We start from the raw sequence: 23,099 nt of genomic DNA, 5'->3' as shown, positions 1-23,099 counted from the left end.
TCCCCTGGGATGAATGCTGCGCTCTACAAATACCACAAATAAACAAATAAATAAATAGATATGACAAAGGCCTCGGTTTGTTTCCCTGCCAGCCACTCTGAATCGCAGGAAATTTCTGTGACGAGGTAAAATGGGGATGTGGAAATACGCATCTTGGAGGTCCAAGGTAGCCATATATTCTCCCTCCGAAAGAAGATGCAGTATTTCTTGGAGTGAAAGCATCCGGAACGTTAGCTTTTTCAAATACTTGTTTAGGGCACGGAGATCCAGAATTGGACACCATTCCCCAGACTTTTTCTTTATTAGAAAAAATCTGGAGTAGAATCCTGTTCCTCTCTGAACCTGAGGAACCTTTTTTGATTGCTCCTTTTTTTAACATCAAATTCATCTGGGAAAACAACTGTTTGAGATGAGCTGGAGGTGGGCCCCTTGGTGGGACGTTTGGAGGAAACTTTTCGAATTCGAGGGCATGGTCACTTTACACTGCTTTTTTCAGTTGCCATATAAACACTGGTAATTCCAATCACACTTCCCTCCAACACTTCTTTTCTTTCATTTACAAACGGTCACGGTAACAACTGACCGGCCGTTTTATTTTGTCTCCTGGGCAAGGAGAACCCAAATGATGCGAAAGAGGGCAGTACAGTGTGGCTTCTGATGGGAATTTTTCCCTATGCCCTTGAGTCTTAACTCGGCCATTATCACACTAAGGTCTGCACTGTGTTCCCACTTGTTTTATTTGTATGGTATCAAGTTTGTTGTCCATGGTGAATGACCCATCTGTTGTTTGACTCCTAGGTACTATTTAGTGCATTGTGATATATGGTTCGGGCATGTACCTAGTCAGTCAAACTTGCCCTTGGACCCTTCTTTCAAATTGTTTGGTCTACCTTGGCCACAATGTCCAAGACCCACCTGTCTGATGTTATTGAGGATCATTTTGAGTAGAATTTTAAGATCTTTCCTCCATTTTTTATGTGAGACTGCGGCAGTGGCAGGTGATGACACTCATTGTCTTTTATCCTTTCCGCAGTAGGCATGCTTTCTTTTGTTTTGGGAATAGTTAGTGTTCTGGCTGTAGGACTGGTAACGTTGGGTTTGATAACGTGGATATTCCCTTGCCTGTAGGAGGACTGCTGACTATAACTCCTCTAGTAGATGACGATCCACGTCCTCTCGCACCTCGAAAGGGCGGCTTTCGAAATTGTAAGGTGCCCAGGGATCTAGCTGTCTCCGTGTCTTTTTTGATTGTCTGAAAGGCTTCCTCTACTTGCGGGCCAAACAAAAGCTCCCCGTCATAAGGCATGTCTAACACCTTAGCTTGAACCTCCTGGCGGAACGAAGTCGCTCTTAGCCAGCCTTGCCTGCGCAAGACAGCAGCTCCTGCTAACTGCCTGAATCCAGTTGAAGCTACATCAACTGCAGAGTCAATCATCTCAGCCGAGATTCTTTCACCTTCCTGCAGTATTTTCAGAGCTTCTGACTTGGGAAGGCTCTGGAAGCATGTTGATATATGGCGAGATGTCAGACCACCTTTGCCGGTCATATCTGCCCAGGATTGATAATGAGTTGGAAGCCCGGACAGTAGTTGCTGGCATTGTTGGCACACGCTTTCTAATAGTATCCAGACGCCTGCCGTCTCTATCCGGTGGAGCTGCGATTGGAGAAGGATTTCTAGATCGATTCTGTGCAGCCTGTATGATCACCGAATCCAATTTCGGATGTCCTGTAAGGCAAGCTGGGGACTTTTGAGGAGCCTTATATTTCTCATCTATCCTCTGCAGAACTGGAGGGATAGATGCAGGAGTAGACATAACTTTAACTCCCTCTTTCCATATGAAATCTATAATAGTTATGGACTTAATTTGCCTCCTTGGCTGGACCTTGAAATCATAGAGGAAGCATTCCTGCTGTGTAGTCTCCATGTCAATATGGAAGTGCATTGTAGCTCTTTCCATTAGAAGATGGAATCCTCCCACATCTACTGGAGGTGAATCAGCGGTTACCGGAGGTGAAGGAGAAGGTGTTTGGACCTGATAATCGTCCCACTCCGACATCATGGATCAGTCTTCTTCGTCAGAAAAATGTTGATCTTCATGCTGATGGGACGCTACAGGTGGAGGAGACTTTGGAGGTCTTAAATCAGATATGGGCGTTTGCACCACAGGTGTAGGAGGCACAGAGTCCGCTGAGACGGTGGAAAACGCCTGTAATAATCATTTAGCATGTGCTGTAGATTTGTTAGCAATGCTACTGGTATCTGAGCTGAGGGGACATTAGTAACAGGTGATGTCACATGTTCAGGTGAATGTTGATCATCTTGATCGTCCTTGGTATTTGATGTTTAATTCTGAAGGACTTGTAGCCGTCCCAAACCTTTCATCCATGTCAGAATCCTCCACACTATCTTTAGAGTTCAGTAACTTGTCAGGGACCTGTAGGGGTATAGTTTGAGGCGACAGGCGTAGAGGAGATAAAGACTCTAGGCCAGAACCACGTCTCTGAAGCAAGGATGGCTTCGGTGTAGACGTAAAAACCGTAGACGGTGACCAAACTTGCATGGTGGTACATGTTGCGGCGTCGACGGAGGCCCCATCGACGGGCTCGTCGACGGGGGCTTGGCTCCACACTCTTGACTTGTCTTCGCCGGCGAGGAAGGTTTCGTCGACGACAATGTCTTCGTCGACGACAGTGTCTTCGTCGACGACTGTGCAGGAGACGTCGATGAGCTAGTCGACGGCGATGGGGCAATAGTCGACGGAATCTTCTTTAGCTTGGCCGCCGACGGGGCACTGACGATGGCAGATGAAGAGTCTTTCGTCGACGAGATAGTCCTGACAGAGACAGACCATAGTCGACGGTGAAGACGCTGTCGACATTAACATCTCAGGTTTAGGTGAAGTGAAAGTTACAGCAGATGTAGATATTGCGTTGACTGAGATTTTCTTCGACGGAGATGTTCGTCGACGACGGCATCGTCGACGACAGGGTCTGTTTCTGAGGTAAAGTCTTCTCAGAAGTAGTCTTTTGAGGTACTGTTTTGGTTGTTCTTCTCTGGGATGTGGAAGGCCCAAGTTTGCCCTTAGTGGGGGGAGAAGCCATAGAAGTGGAAGGCTTCTCAGACCCCTTAGAAGATTGATGCCTCTTTACAATCTTGGCCCCAGGAGAAGAAAACACCTCTTCAGCAGCTCTCTTCCTAGAAGCTGTAGTAGACCCAGAGGCAATACTGCCTACCTCAGAAACAGGATCATCTAGATCCTTGAGCTTTTGTAGCCACAAAAGCAGGCGGCCCTCTCTGTCCCGGAGGGTCTTCTGAGGGAAAGTCCTACATTTCTTGCAGTCCTTCACCTGATGGTCAGGGTATAGGCAGTAGATTCACTTCTTGTGGGGATCTTCATTAAAAAGCCGGAGCTTACCTCAAGAGTCACAAGGCCTGAATAAAGATTTCTTAGATGAAGACATCTTCAAAAACAAGATTCCTGAAGGAAAATAGAGAAGTACTGAGCAGAGCTCAGGGAGATTCCCTTCACACAACGTGCGGTAGAAAATCTGAGAGCCTGAGCCTCTGGGGAGAACCTTCTGGTGGGCGCGGTCGCCTGATTGGCTGCAGTTTGGGCTATACAAAATGACTAGAATAGTCATGGGTGTGGAAGTTTTTTCTCCTGTAGCTTGGGCTACTTTACTTCCGGGTTGGTTATTACCAAGTTTTTTCCATGTTATTATAGCATATTATTGCTTTTTTATGTACTGAGGGACTCCCACTCCGACGACGGGGAATGATTCAGGCATGTGAATCTATGAAAGACACCCAAATACTGGAGAATGGTCTTTCTTTACTGCCAGAGACTTCCCTACAGTCATAGGGCTTCTGCGATACTTTACCATTTGAACACATTTCTTGTTGATAATACTACTTCTGCTTTTGTTCATAACACTAAATCTTATTGCTTTTTCCATATGGCCATATCCGTTCCTTTGCCCTGTGGTCTTTTGAGTTGAGCTTTAGGATAATCCTTTTTTAAGCTGACAGATTTTACATATTCACTTTCCGCATGCTTTCGTGTAAATTCTTGGTATGCATGCTGGTCAAAAATAGAAGATGCAAAGAATGGCATTTCTTAAATTTTGTGCTGAGCTTGCCAGTTTAAACTAGATCGAATTAGTCAATGTTGAGAATAAAAGTTGGAAATGACTAATTTCTCAAAGAAACCCATCCGAGCTTTTGATCTTTTAAATGCCATAACAAGCTATTACAGATTCTATTTCAATGCCATCTATGTATCGGTCATCTAGCTACAGCTACATGACCGATAATGATCCACAGATGGCATTGAAATGGAAACTGTACTAGCCAGTTATGGCATTTAAAAGATCAATAGGTTGGATGGGTTTCTTCGTGAGGCACAGTTACCCCTGAGGAAGGGAGTCATCCCGAAATGCATTGGGTTTCAAGCAATAAGGATGAGTCATGAGGAATTGGGTGCCTTCTAGTGCTGCTTAGAGAAAGCCTCACGAGGCACTGTGAAAATATAGATAAAATTGATGTATTCAAATGGAAAGAGGAAACTTTAAAAATGATTGGATTACATATGGAATACTAGTAGAATAAGAATACAATAAAATGACTGATATTTTGCATATATAATTAGCTGTGCATCTTGTGGAGGGACCTGATGGGGCGACTTTGTGTGACATATATACACTGCATGAACGAAAGGAGCCCGGACCAAGATAGCACCCCAGCTACTCCATTGAGCATGATGAACATTGGAACAGAACTGATGAGTGCACTCCACCATTCTTTGTGTGCATAGGGCCCTTGCTACACCAGGAAACCTCAACAGGAACCACTCTGGCTGAAGCAAAATCCTGCATCCTAACAATTCTAATATTTGCTTTAGTTTTGGGCACTTACCTTGCTGCCAGTGGCTGACTTCCAAACAGGTGGATGGTACCTCACGACTATTTGAACTCTACCCATGCCCCCCACATCTAAGAAGCAAACATCAGCTGTGGGGTCGGTCTACCCCAGCCTTTCCTGGGGAGATTGCACCAATGCTAACAAGCCTAGCATAAACATGCACAGTTACTTCTGCTCCAAACAAGACACACAAAGGTTAGGCAGGTCAAGTGTTGCAAAACGACATGAAGCACATTACGTTGGCGCGCTGCAGCATAAGCTACACAAGCTCAAGAAAAGAGAAAGGGGGGGCAGATAAAAAATAAAAAGACCCAAGGGTTGTTAAGGGCCTTGGACCTGAAATAGAAATGTGCTGAGCATGCAGAAAAGCAGGGACGCAGAAGCAAAGCAAGGAGCGAACTTAGTATGAAGCAGGTGGCAGGGGCGGCTCTAGGCTCATGGTGGCCCTGGGCATGGAGCGTAGGTAGGGGGCCCCGGACGAGGGGGTCCAGGTGGGGCAGAGCCCCTCCCCCCCCGCCCCCGGGAGCTCAGGAAGGTGTTTGGTAGTGGAACAGAGCCGGAGGTCGCCAAATCCCTGCCAGGGGCCACCACGCAAATATGTATCCATCCTCACAGGATAATTATATTAAGTATATATATTGGTGTGGTGGCCCCTGGGGTTTGGTGGCCCTGTGCAGGTGCACAGCTTGCACATGCCTAAGGCCGGCCCTGCAGGTGAGCTCTGGAGCACTTTCCGCTCTCACCTGTAGGAAGCAGTCTACTTGTAGGGCTGAGAATGAGCAGGTCGAAGACCAGTCATGCTCCCAGGCATGCTTTCGGAAATGTCAGGAATGCTTGGGCTACACTAGAGAAATGGGTCTAACTTCACTGCAGCAACTACTAAATAAAAAAGTGGCCTGTAAAAAAGGGCCCAAATTTTCCCCTCCTGATAACGACATGGATGGACACTGCATTTTCGAACGGAAGGTGGGGGGAGAGCTCACAAAAATATTTGATCAACAGACCAAGCTGTTGGAACACTTACCCCATCAATAGTTTCAAGCCAGCAGCAATGACAGGAGTGGGGAGAGGAGTCAAAAGGGGCCAGAGCTGGCCAACCAAAAGAATCAATTGGTTATGTCCGCTGGGAGGGAACAAAGCACCGAAAGGCGGATAGATGCAAAATATTAACCAACGGGAGAAAAGGAACTTTAAAAAGCAGGCCAACTAACCAACCAAAAGTGGTGGGCATGTCCAAAGTCCCCGATAGCCTGTATATGGAATACAGCATGCCTCACAGAGCAGCGCATGTGCTTCCCAGGCTCGACCTAAAAAGTGATATGATGCAGGCAGTGCCATAGCGCTCTATCTTTATTTTTTTAATGTTCAATCAAATTACACAGCAGCTGCACTCCTGTACTACATTACTTAACACTGAAAGGCCAATACCTCTCATAGGCGAGACCTATTGGCTTTGCCATTGCTTGTTCATTTTTGAGGGGGGATTAATTAAAGTGGGCTATTCAGCCAAGTGAGTTATAACGCAGAGATTCAGTTATAAGTTTCTGTATTACAAATAGAAGACTGAATATCTTGTCTCTTGAATACATGCATTTCTCATAAACCAGTTTTAAAAAAAATGAGCATTCTTTCAAAGGAAGATATATATTTTCTGGTTTCCCCACACTCGCCAAAATGTAAACCTGCATTGGATGGAGAGGCTGTCAACGTTATCTTATCACACAATATTAACATATCAGCCTTATTCCAACATTACTTTAAAAAATGCAGCATAGGACAACAGCAAGAATGTTCCTAGTGGAGTATGTTCCACACTGATCGGTTTGTTCAGCTGTAAAGTTCTATCTGACTCACATGGACATCAAACTATATTCTAAAGAAGGTTCCAATCAAGAGACAAGAAAAACAAGCCCGTAATCAAGGTAAATTTACCTGGCGAACTCTCCAACACTGAGAACACTTCACCCTTTGCACTAGTAAAAGTAACACCTGGTTTGCCTCCGCTCCGCTGGCACAATACAGGTGTGTCGCTGGGCCACTCTGACCTTGATGGTAGTTGAACCTCTGCTTTCTCTTCTTTCTTTTCAACTTCAGATACAACCTCCATCTTCTGCTCTTCTACGATGGCCACGTTGTCCATAGTCTTCTTTAGCGTCTCCTGTAATTTCTTAATGTCATCCAGGAATTTCTTCTCCTTGGTAGGCTTCTCAGGTTCCAGCGTTGGAGAAGTGGGAGACCCAGTCAGCAATTGCTCAACAGTCATATTTTTCAGGCTCTCCAAAATTTTGATAGCCTCCTTTAGCTCCCTGAAGCTTTTGGGGATGTCACCCGCTTTCTCCACTGATGTACTAGAAGAAGCTGTAGCTCCCTGATCCTCTTCAGTTTTTTTCTCCTCATCAAATACAGCTTCGTCTTTTGTATGGTCATCCTCAGTCAACCCATAGTCTGTCTCCCAGCTGTCGCTCTCATCCTCCCATTCAGAGGATGCCCCACTGGAGCTACCTTCTATGGAGTCATAGTCTGTTTCTTCAATCTCTGATTCCACATTGTACAAGTGCTAAATGAAGGGAGAACAAAGGAAATTAAGAGCTTAGTGATGATTAACCAATATGTATGTATGACTTTACAGAACGTAATAAACAATTAGAAAACAGTGTCTGGGCGTTATAGAACACCATAATCCATCTAGTCATTATCTGCAAGTCAAAAGAGATATTACGGTTGCAGGACTTACTACTAGCTTCTGTCTTAAGAAAATGTTTAAGGTAGTCTTTTAGTGAAATATTCTAAAGATCCTTGAATGTTCCAATAGACTGGAGCCAGCAGCAAACCCAATATTCTCACTGCAACCCTTATATTCTCGCATCCCAGTGTTTATAAACATTTTATCGATTAAGATCACCCAAAAAGAGGAAATGTGAGGCTGTAAGTAATCATTTCAGCCATTCTTTCCCTCCCATCCATCAGCCACATCCCCTTGCATCCATCCTTTCAGTAGTTTTACATGTCTTTCATGACAATTTTTCTTCTTTTCATATGTCCTTTCACTCTTTTGCAGCCCTCTTGCTTTCTCTCTTTTACATCCTTTCAGTTTCTGGGCCTCCTTCACTATAATTGGCTTTCCATCCCTGACCTCAATTATGAGGTTTCCTTAACTTGTTTTTAAGACCTTGTTGTCTGAAAAGCTGCACACAGAACAGGCTTATAAAGAACCATCAACACCACCCCAGCTTCAGCTGCAAAAGCAAGTGGTTCACAACACCACTGTCATAGTAAGGCTAGTTGCAATTCTTGTTATGTTATTACCCTCTCAAATGAGGCAACAAGAATATTTGCCTCTTTATCCGAAACCTAGTTTTTACTCTTATTCTCCTGTATTTAGTCTATAAAACTGTATCAGTACACTGCTTTTTGAGGTGTTTCGAGACTTTCAGGTTCTTACCCTTTGGATAGCTATGTTAAATCAAATTTCAAAAATGCACAAATGGTCTCTACTCACTTGGAAAGTAAGGAGCACAAACAAACAATCAGAAGCAAGTATTCTAAAACAAAAAGCCTAAAAAGCAGGGTTTCAATTTGTGAATGAGCATTTGCCAGAGCCTAGACGCAGAGAGAACAGAAAAGTTACTTTCTTGCAACCCTAGTTCTTCACGACTATTCACTCTCAATCTGATAAAAGATAGAACATCTTGCCATGTATGTGAGATTCCATCGCACAGTTCTCACAATTTTGTTTTCAAAATCAAACAATGTAATTAGAAATAGAGCCAACTTGCAAAATTTACAGTACATTTCAATGAAAACACCCATAAACACAGACAAAATAATCTAATAAATGCTGCCCTAAAAACACAATAATAGTGTATACAAGTAAATTCCTTTTAAGAACTTGGGAAGAATACACAGTTCTTTTTTTGGAGTGAAAGGAATGTAAGATGTTAACCAGGTTGTAAAACTATGGCGTTGAAACCTGGGAACATGATGGGGTTTTCAGAATTCAAAGAGAATACCCTATGTGAAGAACTGTGGTTTTGCAGGGACTCCGTCTTGCATGACGTTTGGCAATAAATATATTGTCCTCACTGCCTGATTCACTAAGGGGTTTTCATGCACCCATTAAAGTGAGGAGAGGACTGAAGAGAAGGTTATAGAATGTTGGTAATTGGAGGTTATTCCTTTAATCAGAAGTTGAGCTCAATATGAATAGTTTCCCACTTCCCCTGAACTTTACCTTGATTATTTGTGTATGCTGGCTTGCTTGCTGAACTGTGAAACATCTTTCCTTTGTGTATGATAGATAGAACATTATCTTCACTCAGACTCCTGGGGTTCAATCATTGTTTCCCCACGCTGAGAGAAGTGTAAGATAATTACGGAATACATTATAATTTATATACCAAGAAGTATGAATGTATTAGCTCTTATTTTATTCCAAAGAGTACTGATCGATCGCTTTGTGAAGTCTCTGAACAGCTACTGAGTGCCTGTCCTTGACCAATGTCCTCTCCCCATTTTACCTGTGGTTACTGAGATATTTCCATCAATTGGAATGGGTGGATGTGTGGGATTATCAGAGGGTCCCCATTCCTAACAAGACCCAGAATCACAAGTAACTTCCTTCTTTACCATGGAGTTCTTTGATATTCATAGAAGGTAAAATAGAGTAGCAAGTTAACACAACCATAAAAGCACAGTCAGGGTTCCAGAATTAACTGCTGTGAAAAACGTAATGAAGCAAAGCCTGACCTACTAGTGTATCTGTCAGGGAATTTGAGCCTAAACAATGTTTAGAACAGGAATGGACCCATCTACAAATACTGGCTTTACGACAGTCTGCAATTGACATTAGTCCTATAGCTGCTCCCCCCATTGTGGACCTGGTTGTATGCTTACAAGGCAAAGGAATATGAGCTATGTCATAGCAGAAAATCTGCTGTCTGTGCTTCCTGTGCCTTTTCACACACTGACCATGATGCTCCCTCGTACACCAATATCCAGAAAGCTTCCTCCTATGTTTCAAGATGAAGTCCTCCCCACTCTTAATTTGAAATCAGGTTCCGCGGATAATTGATCCTTGTTTTCCAGAAATTTAAAAATTACTGGCACAGTCTCTTTGCAATGCCATCTATACTTTCCTTGTTCCTGGATATGTGCTGGATGTGGGTCAAAAAAACTGGAATGGACCCTAAAGTTTGTGTTGATGAACCTAAAAGCCATCAGGGAACCGGAGGCAAAATGTTATCACCAAGCTTAATAATACAGTGCCGTAACCGCTCCAAGACCCGTTTTGCATTTAAAGTCTGCTCCCGGTCCTACTCCTGTTTAGAGTTGACAGAGCCCTTCTAGTTGTGCATCAGATGATGTTAAACTGAGACTTAACTGGAGACCAGAGGCCTCTCATCAACACCTCTCCCAGATGGCCGCCCCCCCAACCCAGAAGCGATTTATCTGTCACCACTGTGTACTCTGGGTGGGGTACAGAGGGGTCTGCCGCAGACCTGGTTTAAACTCCTGTTTACACTGCCAGCTGTTTTTTGTTCGAGCTCATGCTTTGGCCACTCTCCCCCCCCCTCCCCCCAAGGAGGGATAATTAACCCAGAGGAAAACACGTCCGCGCAGCTCCTCCTGACTAAATCTGTCCTTTTACTTCCTTGAAGGCATTCAAGGCATTTTCGGAGGCACCCGGATCCCAGGTATTATGCGCCATCTTAAGAGTCTTAAAACTTGGCTATTCTAGCCCAATCCTCACCATCTGGTGGTCACATTTTTCCTGTCTGTCCTGAGTACTAGCAAGCGCTATGAGACCTTTATGGTGTTATATGCACTCTATAAATACCAAATACATACATACATACAATAGGGAGTAGTACTCCTGATTTTATGGAGTTATTGGTTTAATATTTCTAACCTTTATTTAATGTTGCTTTATTTTACCAGAATACAGCTTTCAGAGGGGAGCCTGTGACAGCTGTGGGGGTTGCTACATACATACAAGAGGGAGTAGTACTCCTGATTTTATGGAGTTATTGGTTTAATATTTCTCACCTTTATTTAATGTTGCTTTATTTTACCAGGATACAGCTTTCAGAGGGGAGCCGGTGACAGCTGTGGGGGTTGCTGGACCTCGGTTTAAAGTCCTGTTTGCTTTGCCCACTATTTTTTCTGTGAGCTCTCGCTTACGCTTTGGACGAGTCCCCTCCAAGGGAGCGCTACTTAACTCTGTGGAGAGCGCATCCGCGCAGTAGATGTGCGCAGCGGGTGCGCCAAAGGCATGTCAGTCTGTGCCCATCCACGCCTAGAATTCTGGACATTTCCCCAGCCAGACTCCGTTATAACAGTAATGAACTACGAAAACTTAATGCCACGTCAGGCAAAAGTTCCTGTTTTAACTTAGTCTTGCTGCAGCCACTTGTGAAGACCAAGGAGCAGTTGTTGACCTAAATTATGGGAGTAGTGGGTGGAACACACCACAATGCCCAGGTACCACCTGAGTACCAGGCCCAGGAGATCACTGTTTTTTTTTTTCGTTTTTTTTTTTAACCCCGTCGGTCTCATGACGGCTCCCAGCCGGCATGAGTCACGGTGGGTGTGTGCTGATGACGGCTGGGAGCCGTCATGACCACGCCCGCGATAGGAATGTTCAGCACCGGCGTGGAATTCCAGCCACAGCCAAGGTGATAAGTATACTTTATGGAATAGCGTTCACAGACATGCTGGTCTGCGGATCCTAGCAGGTTACCATCCCAGAGATGGCCACCATGCTGAGTGAGTCAGAATTTGCAATCTACCGTATTAATATTTATGAGGTAGGTTGGATTGCAAATCACTGATATGGAATTTAGTGAACCAACCTATAAAAACTTAGGTTGTTTAGCTAAATTCTTTACTGGTCACAAAAATACTGTTTTCAATTACAACCCGATTTATGTGATCAGTACTAGTACATTATGCACCACGTCTTTTGTCCAGTTTGAAACTGAGACCATTCCTGTGCTTTGTAAAGTGTAGTACATGAAAGTAGACATGCTAAAGTATACTTCCAATAGACCAGCTGTAGACCAGAGAAGGGTCCTTAAATTTTTCCTTCAACCAAATGGAGTAGACTTGTGCAAAATGTGCATAATGTTGGTTTGCATAATAACATGAAATGTCTGAATAATTACATGAAGAATGGGTTTTGGGTTTTTAAAAAAATCACACAAAAAACAAGTACTGCGAACAGTTGCTTGCTTTGTTAGTTTGTGCTATTTCTGTGCTCCTGTAACTGGAGTTTTACCCTAACAGACTTGAATTTAAACCGCATACCTTAATTTTGGAAAAATAATGCAAAATTCTGGAAATTACTTAAGAGTATGGTTGAATAACGCATAGCTATATTCAATTGGTTATCTAATTTAAGTAACCATGGATTCCTTAATGTCCAGGAAGTTTACCCTCTTCTTCATGGGAAAAAATATTGTTTTGCTGTTACTCTGGGACACTCTTATTCACTGGGCATTTTCCAGGCCCCCCACTGCTTTGCCGACATTGGGACCGGCATCCGAGCACGACGCACACGACCACGCCGGCTACATTTCCCAGCATCCCCGCTCGCGGCGAGGACGCCCCTGACGGGACAACCAGGTGCTAGAAGGCGCATAAAGGGCTGACTGGATCCTCGTCCCGCGGAACGCGCTGGGAGAAGCCTGGGACAAGGACAGGCCCGTTTGAGCACGTTAGAAAACGTTTGAGGACGGGACGGGCCCCCCCCCTTTCATCGGCAAATAAAGGTCAGTACACGAGCATTTAGACTGCCAGTTTCACATAATTACAACCCATACACAATAATTACCGCAAGTGAGTACTGAAGAGGTTGTTTCCTATCCCACTACTGTAATGACTACTTCTAAGGCGGGGAAGGGTAGGAAGTCCACCAATGGCGGGTCAATAGTTGGTACCTTGGACCAATTCCTTACAAGGGCATCATCCGTGTTGGCCCACAAAATAGAATTGACTGAAAGGAGGCTATCCCTGGACCCTGTCTTTGATAAACGGTCATCTATGGGTATGCTGGTACACGCGACAGTGCCTGAATCTGCCACGCCAGGAGCTAATGGCGAGGGGAGCTAACTATTACAAGCCATTGAAGGCTCGCATATATCCTCTGCCTTAGCCACTCAAAGCACATCTAATTACAACCATGGGCATTCAGGATCTTCTACTCCAAGTCCAAAAACACGATCTAAATATAGTTCTAAATTAGGGGCTATAAATTCTGCAGTAGATCTGATCTCCAAAAGAAAGAGTGGGGGTGCCTCTCTGAAAAACAGGAAAGTGAAAATTCAGAAATGCAATATTGTGGGGGAAGGTCAAACTACAAGAACTCCAAACAGCCCTGCCGTATGCCCGCCCACTGTACAAGCGACTACACCTACAATGAGCTTTAGTGATGTGTGTCCTACTGAGTTGGGAGCAGACTTTTGGACCAAACTGGAATCTATTTTTACAAAGACTTGTCTCCCTATCTACGATAGACTCACTACGATAGAAAACAGACTTATGCACCTTGAATCCTTGTTTGACCCTACCCAGGCACAGGATGGTTTACCGGACACAGGGACAAATGGAAACCAAGATAGGTTGCAATCAAATGGTGAGGGTTGCCAACCTGTCCGGTCTACCACGAATAATATACCGGATGCATCTCTTTCTGCTGCAGCATTAAATGACCCCCTACAATGATATGATCAGAAGCGGGGAGACTGGGGGTGGGAGCGAGTCTGAGAACAGACAACCCTGAGTAAACAGTAATACGCCCCAAGTTGCACCAACAAAAGGTTTATCACGCATAGAACTCCCTCCTGAGTCTTTACCGTATGTGGTGGTGCTTGCAGGGGTCCCAGTTTTGAGTCGGGGGGAAAAAGGAAGTTTATAGTGAACTTAAAAATAAATGCATGCAGTGGCTTAACCACAATAGGCCACTCCCCTTGCAGGTTTCTGACGAAATTTTGTTCGCGAGACGAGTGGAATGTGTGGGGTCAAGGGAAAAAACTATTTCGGGAGATTGCGTTATAATTAATTTTAGGAACAGACGCACTGTGGAATATATTTGCAACCGGGATCCAGCACGCTCTGAAACGCAAATTCAATCCCTACAACTATCCTACTTTTACCCCGCTTCTCAGTCTGATCCCAGTGGTAACAGAGGAGGACAGCTCTGGGGGGCCCAGGATATTTTTGGTCGTAGTGCCCAAGGTGGGGTGGCAAACTGGAATGGAGCCAATACCTTTACCCCTATACTTGCCAGTTTTCCTCAAATCAATGGATTCAGCATCTTGGATCAAATAGATGGACGGCTTGGGAGCCGACTGCCCATACTTTCATCGATCGAAGGCCAGGGCTCACCAGTAGCCAGAGAAGGATTTGATGTAAACGATTGCCATATCCTTACAACTATTCAACAGGCGGGTGTACGTGCAAGGGTAGAAACCAGGACCAATGAGAGGCGGGTCACAGGGAGTAATTACGAGGACACACTGTGTGGAGCTCTATCACCAGCAACACAGGTGGATGTCGGCTGTGCTTCAACTTCGCTGTCAAAGGGAAGGGCCCAGGAAAGAGATCGAGGGGGCAAGCGGCCAAATCGCGATAGAGGGGGAGAATTTTGTGAAGCCCCACATGAAGGGGATTCCAGTTACCCGAGGGTACAAGGTGAAAAAATGGTTGGGGCGACGAGTGGATATATTAAAATTCTCTCCTGGAATTTGGTTGGGATCAAAACTAAATTAGCTTGCCCTGATTGGGGCCTGTTTGTAGAAAAGTGTGATGTCTGCCTAATGCAGGAGACGTGGGAGTTGGAAGAGATTTTGATGGGCGGTTTCGCTACCTTTAGTATACCGGCTACACTGAAGGGCAGGGGTAGACCATCGGGGGGGGGGGTTTAAGCACCTGGGTGGGCACACATTTGGGTGCTAAAGCAGTCCACATATCAACTAATTCACCTTATGTTCAATGTGTCCTTCTAACGCTTCCAGATTCCACACAAATTGCCCTACTTAACATCTACTCGAGGCCTATGCAGAGTGGGCAAGAATCTGGAACCATTGATGAACTGAGGCAGTTCATCATGACCCTTGACCCAGCAGTTGTTCTAATAGTAGGTGGTGACTTTAACTGCCAATTAGAGCCGCTTACCAGAGCAGGCTTAGATGGATTAGCCGATGAGGATCAGTATTGGCGCATCCCGAAACGCAGATTACACCAGTTCGAGCATGGACGCCGCTAGTTCTTCAAATAAACTCTCTTATCCTTTCATCGTCTTTGAGGGCTTGCAATGGGAGGACAAAATCAGACAGACCTGATATATCAATCTTTAATAGAGCAGGGCAAAACTCCCTAATTGATTATATACTCTTTGAACTCAGGACTTGGGATGGGGTTCTGGATGTCCGGGTTTATCCGAGGAAAGATAGTGACCACAATGCCCTGGTTAGGACACTGAAACCAGGGAGTTTTGGTCTGTCTAACCCCGTACCAGAGCTCAACTCTGTACAACAGCCTCTCCTGCTTACTAACAGGTGGAGAGTCAAATGGTCACTCTTGGAGGGCTCCCCAAATAAACTTGCAGGTTATATCAACAGGTTTTGCCACAGTCGATAGAAATGGGAGAGATTGGGGATATGGACACGCACCCAGAATTAGTAGATAGGCCTCTGGAAATGTATAAACAGTTGGCTGTTAAATTGTTTGATGTGTTCTACCCTGAAGGAAGCAAAAAGGCAAATCCGGTTATAACTCATCCTTGGTATAATGCCAACTGCTGGAAAGCAAAAAGAGATCTGCTAATCGCTTTGAAAACGAAGGACAAGCCAAGCATTAGGCAATGTCGGCTCAAGTACAACCAGGCTATTAAAAGGGAAAAGAAAGAATGGGAAGCTAACAGATGGGAGGATCTGAGAATAGCACTTATGTGCAAGGACTCTAAATCCTTTTGGGCGATTATCAGCTCAGGGGCGAGAGAGGGTAGATTAGCGATTGAAACCAATATAGCAGCTGCTGTCTGGGAAGCACATTTTGGAGCTCTCTATGCATATTTTGGCAAAGAGGATCCTAACCCCAGGACTCCTCCATGAGTATCGATTGGAGGGGCCCTGGGATATTACATCTTGTGAGGTTGAAGCCGCAATAGTCAAACTTTTACCCAATAAGGCTCCTGGCCTGGATAAGCTTCAGGGGGACCTATTTTGGTCTGAACCGAAAATATGGGCACCATACCTGGGTGTTCTTTTTAATGCAATACTAAAGGGAATGGATCCTCCAGACACCTGGCACGGTGCAGAGATAGTCCCTATCCACAAAAAAGGTTGTCCCCTTCTGCCGTCTAACTATAGGCCTATCAGTTTGATAGACATCACTCAAAAACTGATGGAAAGGATCATCTTCGACAGAGTCCAGGGTTGGATAGAGGAAAATGAGATCTTGAGTACCCTCCAGGCTAGCTTTAGGATGGGTATCTCGACTCTCTACCAGAATTGTAGACTCCATGTATTGTTTTGGAAAATGGTGAGTGTGGAGGGTGGCAGCCTCTACCTCATCTTTGTTGACTTGCGTTCAGCATTTGACCTGGTGCCAAGGGATAATTTGTGGAGTGTATTGCTCGATCTGGGCCTACCAACCTATTTATTGGATGTGTTAATCAGACTCCACACTGATAACTATGCTCAAGTTAGGTGCGGGAAGCACAGAGAACTGTCAGCCCGCTTCCCAGTGAAAAAGGGGGTTCGCCAGGGGTGTGTCCTGGCCCCCACCTTATTTTGTCTTTACATAAATGAGCTTATAGACCACCTACTTGGAGTAAAGGATAACAATGCCCCCAGGCTAGTCTCAGGTCGGGTGCCCACGTTGATGATTGCCGACGACACTCTGCTGCTGTCCAAAACATCAACGGGCATCCAACAAACCTTTTTGTTGCCTTTTGTACAATGAGAGGGCTAGAGATAAATTTAGACAAAACCAAATTTATGATTTTTAAATCTCCCCAGGCATACTCGTCCAAATCCACTTTTGAATGGAATTCCATTGGAGAGAGTAAAGACCTTTGAGTACCTAGGCATCACCCGGACAGAACATTTTGACTGTGGTACCCAGTCAGCGAAGGCTGCTCTTAGGATAACTCAAGTGGCGGGGGGATTTCAAAATTGCATAGAATATCTGAATTCAAGCCAGCTGCCCCCAGTCATAGAAATTTACAAACTACAGGCTAGAGCGGCCTCTATGTACTGGGCGGAACTATGGGGACATCAAAGCTCATCCAACCTCATGAAGGTAGAACATACCTTCAGGAGGAATTTACTGGGTCTTCCAGTCAGCACTCCGCTTGTACCCCTATGCATGGACTTGGGGCTAGTCCCTATAGAGGAGGAAGTAGCTCTACGCCCATTGACTTATTGGAGAAGATTATGGTCAGTGCCCGATCTAGCCTCCTATAAAAAAGAATTTCTGGAGGTTTGGGCTATACTGAGAATAAAGAAAACCCTATGGCTCTCACATATTAAGGCAGTTAGCACTAAGATTGGCCTACCTGAGCTTTGGGATACCCAGTGCTATCCAGGGCAGAGTTGGTCCATCACTTTAGGCACCATAACCTATTGTCCCTGCATAGGTGCGCTACAGTGGGAAGACTGACAGATGAGTTTCTTCAAGTAAAATTAGAACCAAAAAAGGAGTACTTTTTAGACCTGATTTACCCCCCATTGGCGAGGAAACTCTATATGCAATTTAGGATTGGTAGTCTCCCGCTTAGGGCATTCACCAGCAAATCCGAAACTAGTCAGAACTCTGTGTGCCCAGCGTGTTAATACAATCATGAAGATGAACTCCATGTCCTCTTTTTTTGCCCTGCCTATCAAGCCACACGGAAATGCTGGTTGATACCAATTTGTAGAAACTTAGGTTTCAGACAGTGCGCCCAAGCCTTCAGAGTCTTAAAGTAAGACACTCATCCCCCCATTATTTTTGTTGTTTCGCGGTTCCTAATTGGTATGTGGAAGACGTAGAAAATGTACTTAAAGACTCATTGTCAATAGGATATTGTACCAAATGTAATGCCTCGATAACTATTCAATGTTTAATTCACTTTTAGATGTTTTATTTCTTGTTGTATACATGCTATTTTTTTTTTTAATCCTCGTGCGATAGATGTATTTTATCTTCACTTTTATGGACCTTTGTGACCGAAATAAAGTTATTGATGATGATGAAAAAATATCAGGGACTAATTCATGGAATAGAACTGGATCGGTCACAAATGCTTACATGGACAGCTGAGCAACCATGACAACAGCAAACTGTTTGGCAGACTTTCCTGACCACAGCATTGCATCTCCTGTTCTCGTCTAGTGGCCTGGACAATTCACAATCCTAGTTAGTTTTTTAACCCCTTCCATGCTCATGACAAGGTCAGCTCGTCATGGGTGTGACCTGCGCTGTGCGTTTGACGAGCTGACCTGGTCACAGCGGGAAAACCCCATAGCAGCTAAGGTGTTAAACAACTAAAGAGTCATCAGGTGTGTTTTCTTTGAGAGGATTTAGATCACACACTATGGGTCTAACTTTTGTTTCCAAACACCTCTCCAGTGGACAGTCAAAGGGATTCACAAAAATCAAATCTATCCACTAAAGAATGATAAGACCAATGTTACAGCCTTCACGGGGTAGAAGGTATTGTTTCATACTTGTAATTACAGTTCTCTCTTAGGTGAATCCCCATAGAGGTCATAAGCGTTTCAAAGTTCTGCCCACATGCAGGACTTTCAGAGCACTTTTCCATAGATATCTTCTTAAGTATAGATGTTTGCCTTTCTCCAGGAAGGCCCATTAAAAACAAGTAAGAAAGGACAAATTATGCAGCCCATAAACACAGGCTACAGTGAAAAGATGCTTCAGATTGTACTTACAAAAGGGTTAATATACCATAAATATGTGCAATTTCAGGTTAACATTCTCTGCAGCAGCTTAAATCTTTGACAAACCCCTTTCTGTAAAGTAAAAGAAGAAGGAAAGCAGGACAGTGTAGCCCCATAGGCTAGTATGTCAGTTTAAACTAGTGTCTGTGCCTTTAAGGACCCAGAGGTCACCAAAATCCCAACAGTTCTTTTTGACGTGATGCGTCCGTAATGTGTAAGTCCAATAATGTCCTCTGTTATGTCCACAGGGGAGGCGGGAGAGTTGCTTATGACTTCAATGGAGATAAGAGAGAACTGGGTTTATAGGTAAGAAACGCCACCTTCTCTTAGGGGGATCTCCATTGATGGTCATAAGCATTTGAATAGAATAGGAAAGCCCATCCCCACCAATAAAGGTGGAAAAAACTAGAGGATGCGAAAGGACTTAATTAGGCAAAAAAAGGTTTCTGAAAGAGGCTGGTCTTACATGAGCATCTGAATCCAAACAATAGTGCTTGCTGAATGTGTGAACAGATCTAAATGTAGCTGCTTTACAAATCTCAGCTATAGGGACATTTCTCATCAAAGTGGCAGTAGCTGCTTTGCCCCTAGTGGTCTAGCTGAAAAAGTCTGGTTTGCTTTTTGGTAGCATAACCGTATGCAAGATACTGTCCACCTTGAGATGGATTTCTAGGAAGTGGTTAAACAATGCTCCTCGCTCCTCCCAAACGCCATCTCCGATTGTATTGTGGTATACTTATAGAGCGCAGCCTGTCACCACCAAGGGCATCCTGGCGCTTTGAACCCTGATCCAGCAACTTCAGCAGCTAGCCTGTCCTCGGGAAGAGGTAGGTTTTCAACGCCTTTCTAAAGGCTGAAAGAGCCTGAGGGATAATGGCAGGGAGTTCCAGAGTTTGGCCGCCGCTACTCTGAACGATCGGCCACCCATCCTCACTCTCTGGAAGCGCGGGACTACTAACAGCTTGGACGACAAGGAGCGTAAGGCTCGAGATGGAAGATACCAAGCAAACATTCTCCGCAACGGGATTGGTCCCAAGCCATGGATAGCTCTAAACACAATACATGCTGCTTTGCAGCGAAGGTGAATCGGCAGCCAGTGGAGTTCCTGTAGCGCTGCTGTAGATGAACTGTAGTAGGGGCGGGAAAGAGCGAGTTTGGCAGCCAGATTTTGTACCCTTTGAAGCTTGCCCAGTAGTGTTGCAGGGGCATCCAACAGTAGTGCGTTACAGTAGTCGAGTCGACTTAGGATGGTACTCCGCACTACTTCGGATCTGGCTTGCTCAGGAAGGAGAGGTAGGACCTTACGCAGCATACGGATGAGCATCATGCACGTTGAAGTGGTCTTATTTACGTGCAGATCCAGCTGCAAATTAGGCCCGAAAATGACCCCCAGATTACGCGCCGAATGTGTGGCTGACACAGTCTCAGAAAAGGACGGGGGCCAAAAGTCATTTGGGAGGTCCCTGGGGACTCGGTCGCTAGAACAATGCAGCACCTCAGTTTTAGTACCATTGAACTGTAACGAGTTCAAGCGGAGCCAATCCGCTGTGGCCTGCATGCACCGATGGAAAGTCTCCAGTGGGACCGCATCCTGTCCCTCCAGAGAAAAGACCAGCTTTGTATCATCTGCATAATTAAATGCAGAGATCCCAAATGATTTAATAGGCTGGACTAGAGGGCGGAGGTAAATATTAAAGAGTATAGGGCTGATGGCTGAGCCCTGAGGTACGCCTTGTCCTACTCTCCGCTCCTCTGAGCCGAAGGGAGGGAGCGACACCCGTTGTTGACGATTATCCAGATAGGAAATTAGCCAGTCACGCCCTCGCCGCCGTCCCCCCGCATCCGAAGAACGACAACAGGAGGAAGGTCCTTCTCCTACCTGGCCGGCAAGACCTGGAACTCCCTCCCTCCCGACCTGCGCCTGACCCAAGACCCTTCTCCTTCAGGAAGAAGCTGAAGACCTGGCTCTTCGAGCAGTAGCAGAACTCCACCCCCCCCCCCCCCCCCCCCCAGCGCCTTGAGACCCTCCGGGTAAGTAGTGCGCTCTATAAATATCTTTGATTGATTGATTGATTGCATTGTGGACTCCACCAAATCATTAGGCTTGGCTCTGACTACTCTGGTGGTTGCACTAATGTGATCTAGCATATTTAGGTGTTTGTCCAATCACCAGCTCAACACATTTAGGAAACTCAAACCTTTCCTGCCGCCTGATGACATTCAGCTAGCAGTCCAATCCTTAGTCATTTCCCGCCTAGAATACGGAGTTGTGACCCTTGCTGGGCTACCTAAAGTTTGACTGGCCCCTCTAAGGGCAATGCTGAACTCAGCCGCCGGACTTAGAACGGGTCAAGATAATGTGATCACATCACACCAGATCTAACTCCACTCAATTGTCTCTCTCTCGAAGCTAGGATCCGATTCAAGATAGCCTGTCTGATGCACAAAGCGCTTCATTACAACACTCCAACTTACCTGGCAAAAAAACTCGAACGAGCTGGTCTGAACCGGACCCCAAGAAGCTCTAACACTCTATTATTGAAACCACATAAATTTAAGAAGAAAACGTCTCCGGTCTTGCGTCGAGAATTTGGAACGCTCTTCCACCCAAAATCAGATTTAACCCTTTGACTGCCACATTTAATAAAAGTCAAAGGTCTGTTCCTGAAAATCTACCTGCAACTATAGACTTGAAGTCACCAAACTATCTTTTGCTTCATGTATTTAGCATGGATCTACCTTTCAACTATGGAATGTTTTGATTCTTTATACCCAATATGATCACCCTATGTTTAACTTCCTTTGTTTTGCCTATATGTACAGCGCTCGGATACCCCATCGGGTCTTGTTCGTGCTTTATAAAAAATTTCAAATAAAAACAAAAACCTGTACGGACTGGGAAATAATTGACATACAATTGGTCCGATCTCAGTATGTTGTTTGTCTTATCTATTTATTTAATTTTTTTTTATTGAATTTCATAAAGACCGCAATAACAGCATGGCTCATTGCATTCTTCAAATAGTCCCGGAAAGAATCATGGCTCAGTTACCTATTGCATTCTAACTAGACGTGAGTCCCATACATGTTGTGTCTCTTATCTAGGTACATTTTTAAGACCTGCCTCACATCCAGTAAATTAAGAGTTCTTTCAGCTGTGGAAGGATGCTGAAAGAAGGTTGGTAATGAAACTGTTCGATTGACCGGAAAATCCGAAGTAACCTTGGGAAGAAATTTTGGGCAAGTTCTCCTAAATACCTTGTTAGAATGAAAAACTGAGTAAGGTTCTTTAGAACCTAACACCTGGATTTCGCTAAGCCTCCGAGCAGATCTGATTGCTATGAGGAAAGCTATTTTCCCTGAGACATGTTGCAGGGATGACTTATGAATGGGTTTGAAAGGATCCTGCATGAATTTTGAGAGGACTATGTTAAGCTCCGAGGGAGGGGAAGGACGCCTAAGTGGAGGGAAAACCTTAAAAAAAAATCCTTACTCATGGGTATTTTGAAGAAAAAAAAAATTGTGAAGGACATTTTCTGTAGGCAGTAAGGGCTGCCAAGTGAATTTTTATGGATGAGAATTGCAAGCCAGATTTTGCCAAATGGAGAAGGTGGGAAACAATGACTTCTTCCTGGCAAGTTGTAAGGTCTACATTCTTGGAAGAAAAAGCATATGCTAAACAGGTTGACGGCCACTTAGCCTCCTTAAGCATGTCTATGCAGTCTAGTGGCAGGTTCAAGTGTCCATACTACACTAGCTCAGGACCCAATATGCCAAATTCAAGGAGGAGAGATTGGGGTGAATCATCTGGTTTCCCAACTTCGTTAGCAGGAATGGTCTGCATGGCAGCTTGAAATGTGGATGTTATGACCGGTGATGTAGGTCCATGAACCACCATTGACGTGGCCACTTAAACGCTATTAAGATCATTCTGGCTCACGAGTAGGACAGTTTGATGAGGATTGACGGATCAGTGGGATTGGAGGAAAGGCGCAGAAAGATTTGCCGGACCAGTCAATCAATATTGCATTCCCCAGAGTCTCTGGTTGGAAGCATCTTGAGGCGAAGTTGTGGCCTTTTTTGTTTTCTACAGTGGCGAACAAGTCGTGTAGGGTAGTTCCTATATTCCCAATAGGCTCTGCGCATTGGAATAGTGTATCCTGTAGTTTAGACGTAGAACTGAAGTCGACTAGGTCTCTACCGAGTATACTAGCCTTAATTGTGTGTGTGCCAGC

At 44.8% G+C, this 23,099-nt stretch overlaps 1 protein-coding gene across 1 annotated transcript in view; it reads right to left on the bottom strand.

Annotated features, from left to right (window-relative positions):
- The window catches only part of UBE2O (ubiquitin conjugating enzyme E2 O), a 620,140-nt gene that overhangs the window by 85,700 nt on the left and 511,341 nt on the right, over positions 1–23,099 (bottom strand). The window contains exon 14 of the mRNA XM_086930688.1: positions 6,854–7,478. Within this exon, the coding sequence (XP_086786814.1) occupies positions 6,854–7,478 (625 nt within the window). The remainder of the gene's footprint in view (positions 1–6,853; positions 7,479–23,099) is intronic.

Source organism: Lissotriton vulgaris, chromosome 7, assembly GCF_964263255.1.
Source record: "Lissotriton vulgaris chromosome 7, aLisVul1.2, whole genome shotgun sequence".
Classification (NCBI taxonomy): Eukaryota; Metazoa; Chordata; class Amphibia; order Caudata; family Salamandridae; genus Lissotriton; species Lissotriton vulgaris.
Note: the sequence above shows the minus strand (reverse complement) of the source record. Positions and strands in the feature narration are given on the sequence as shown.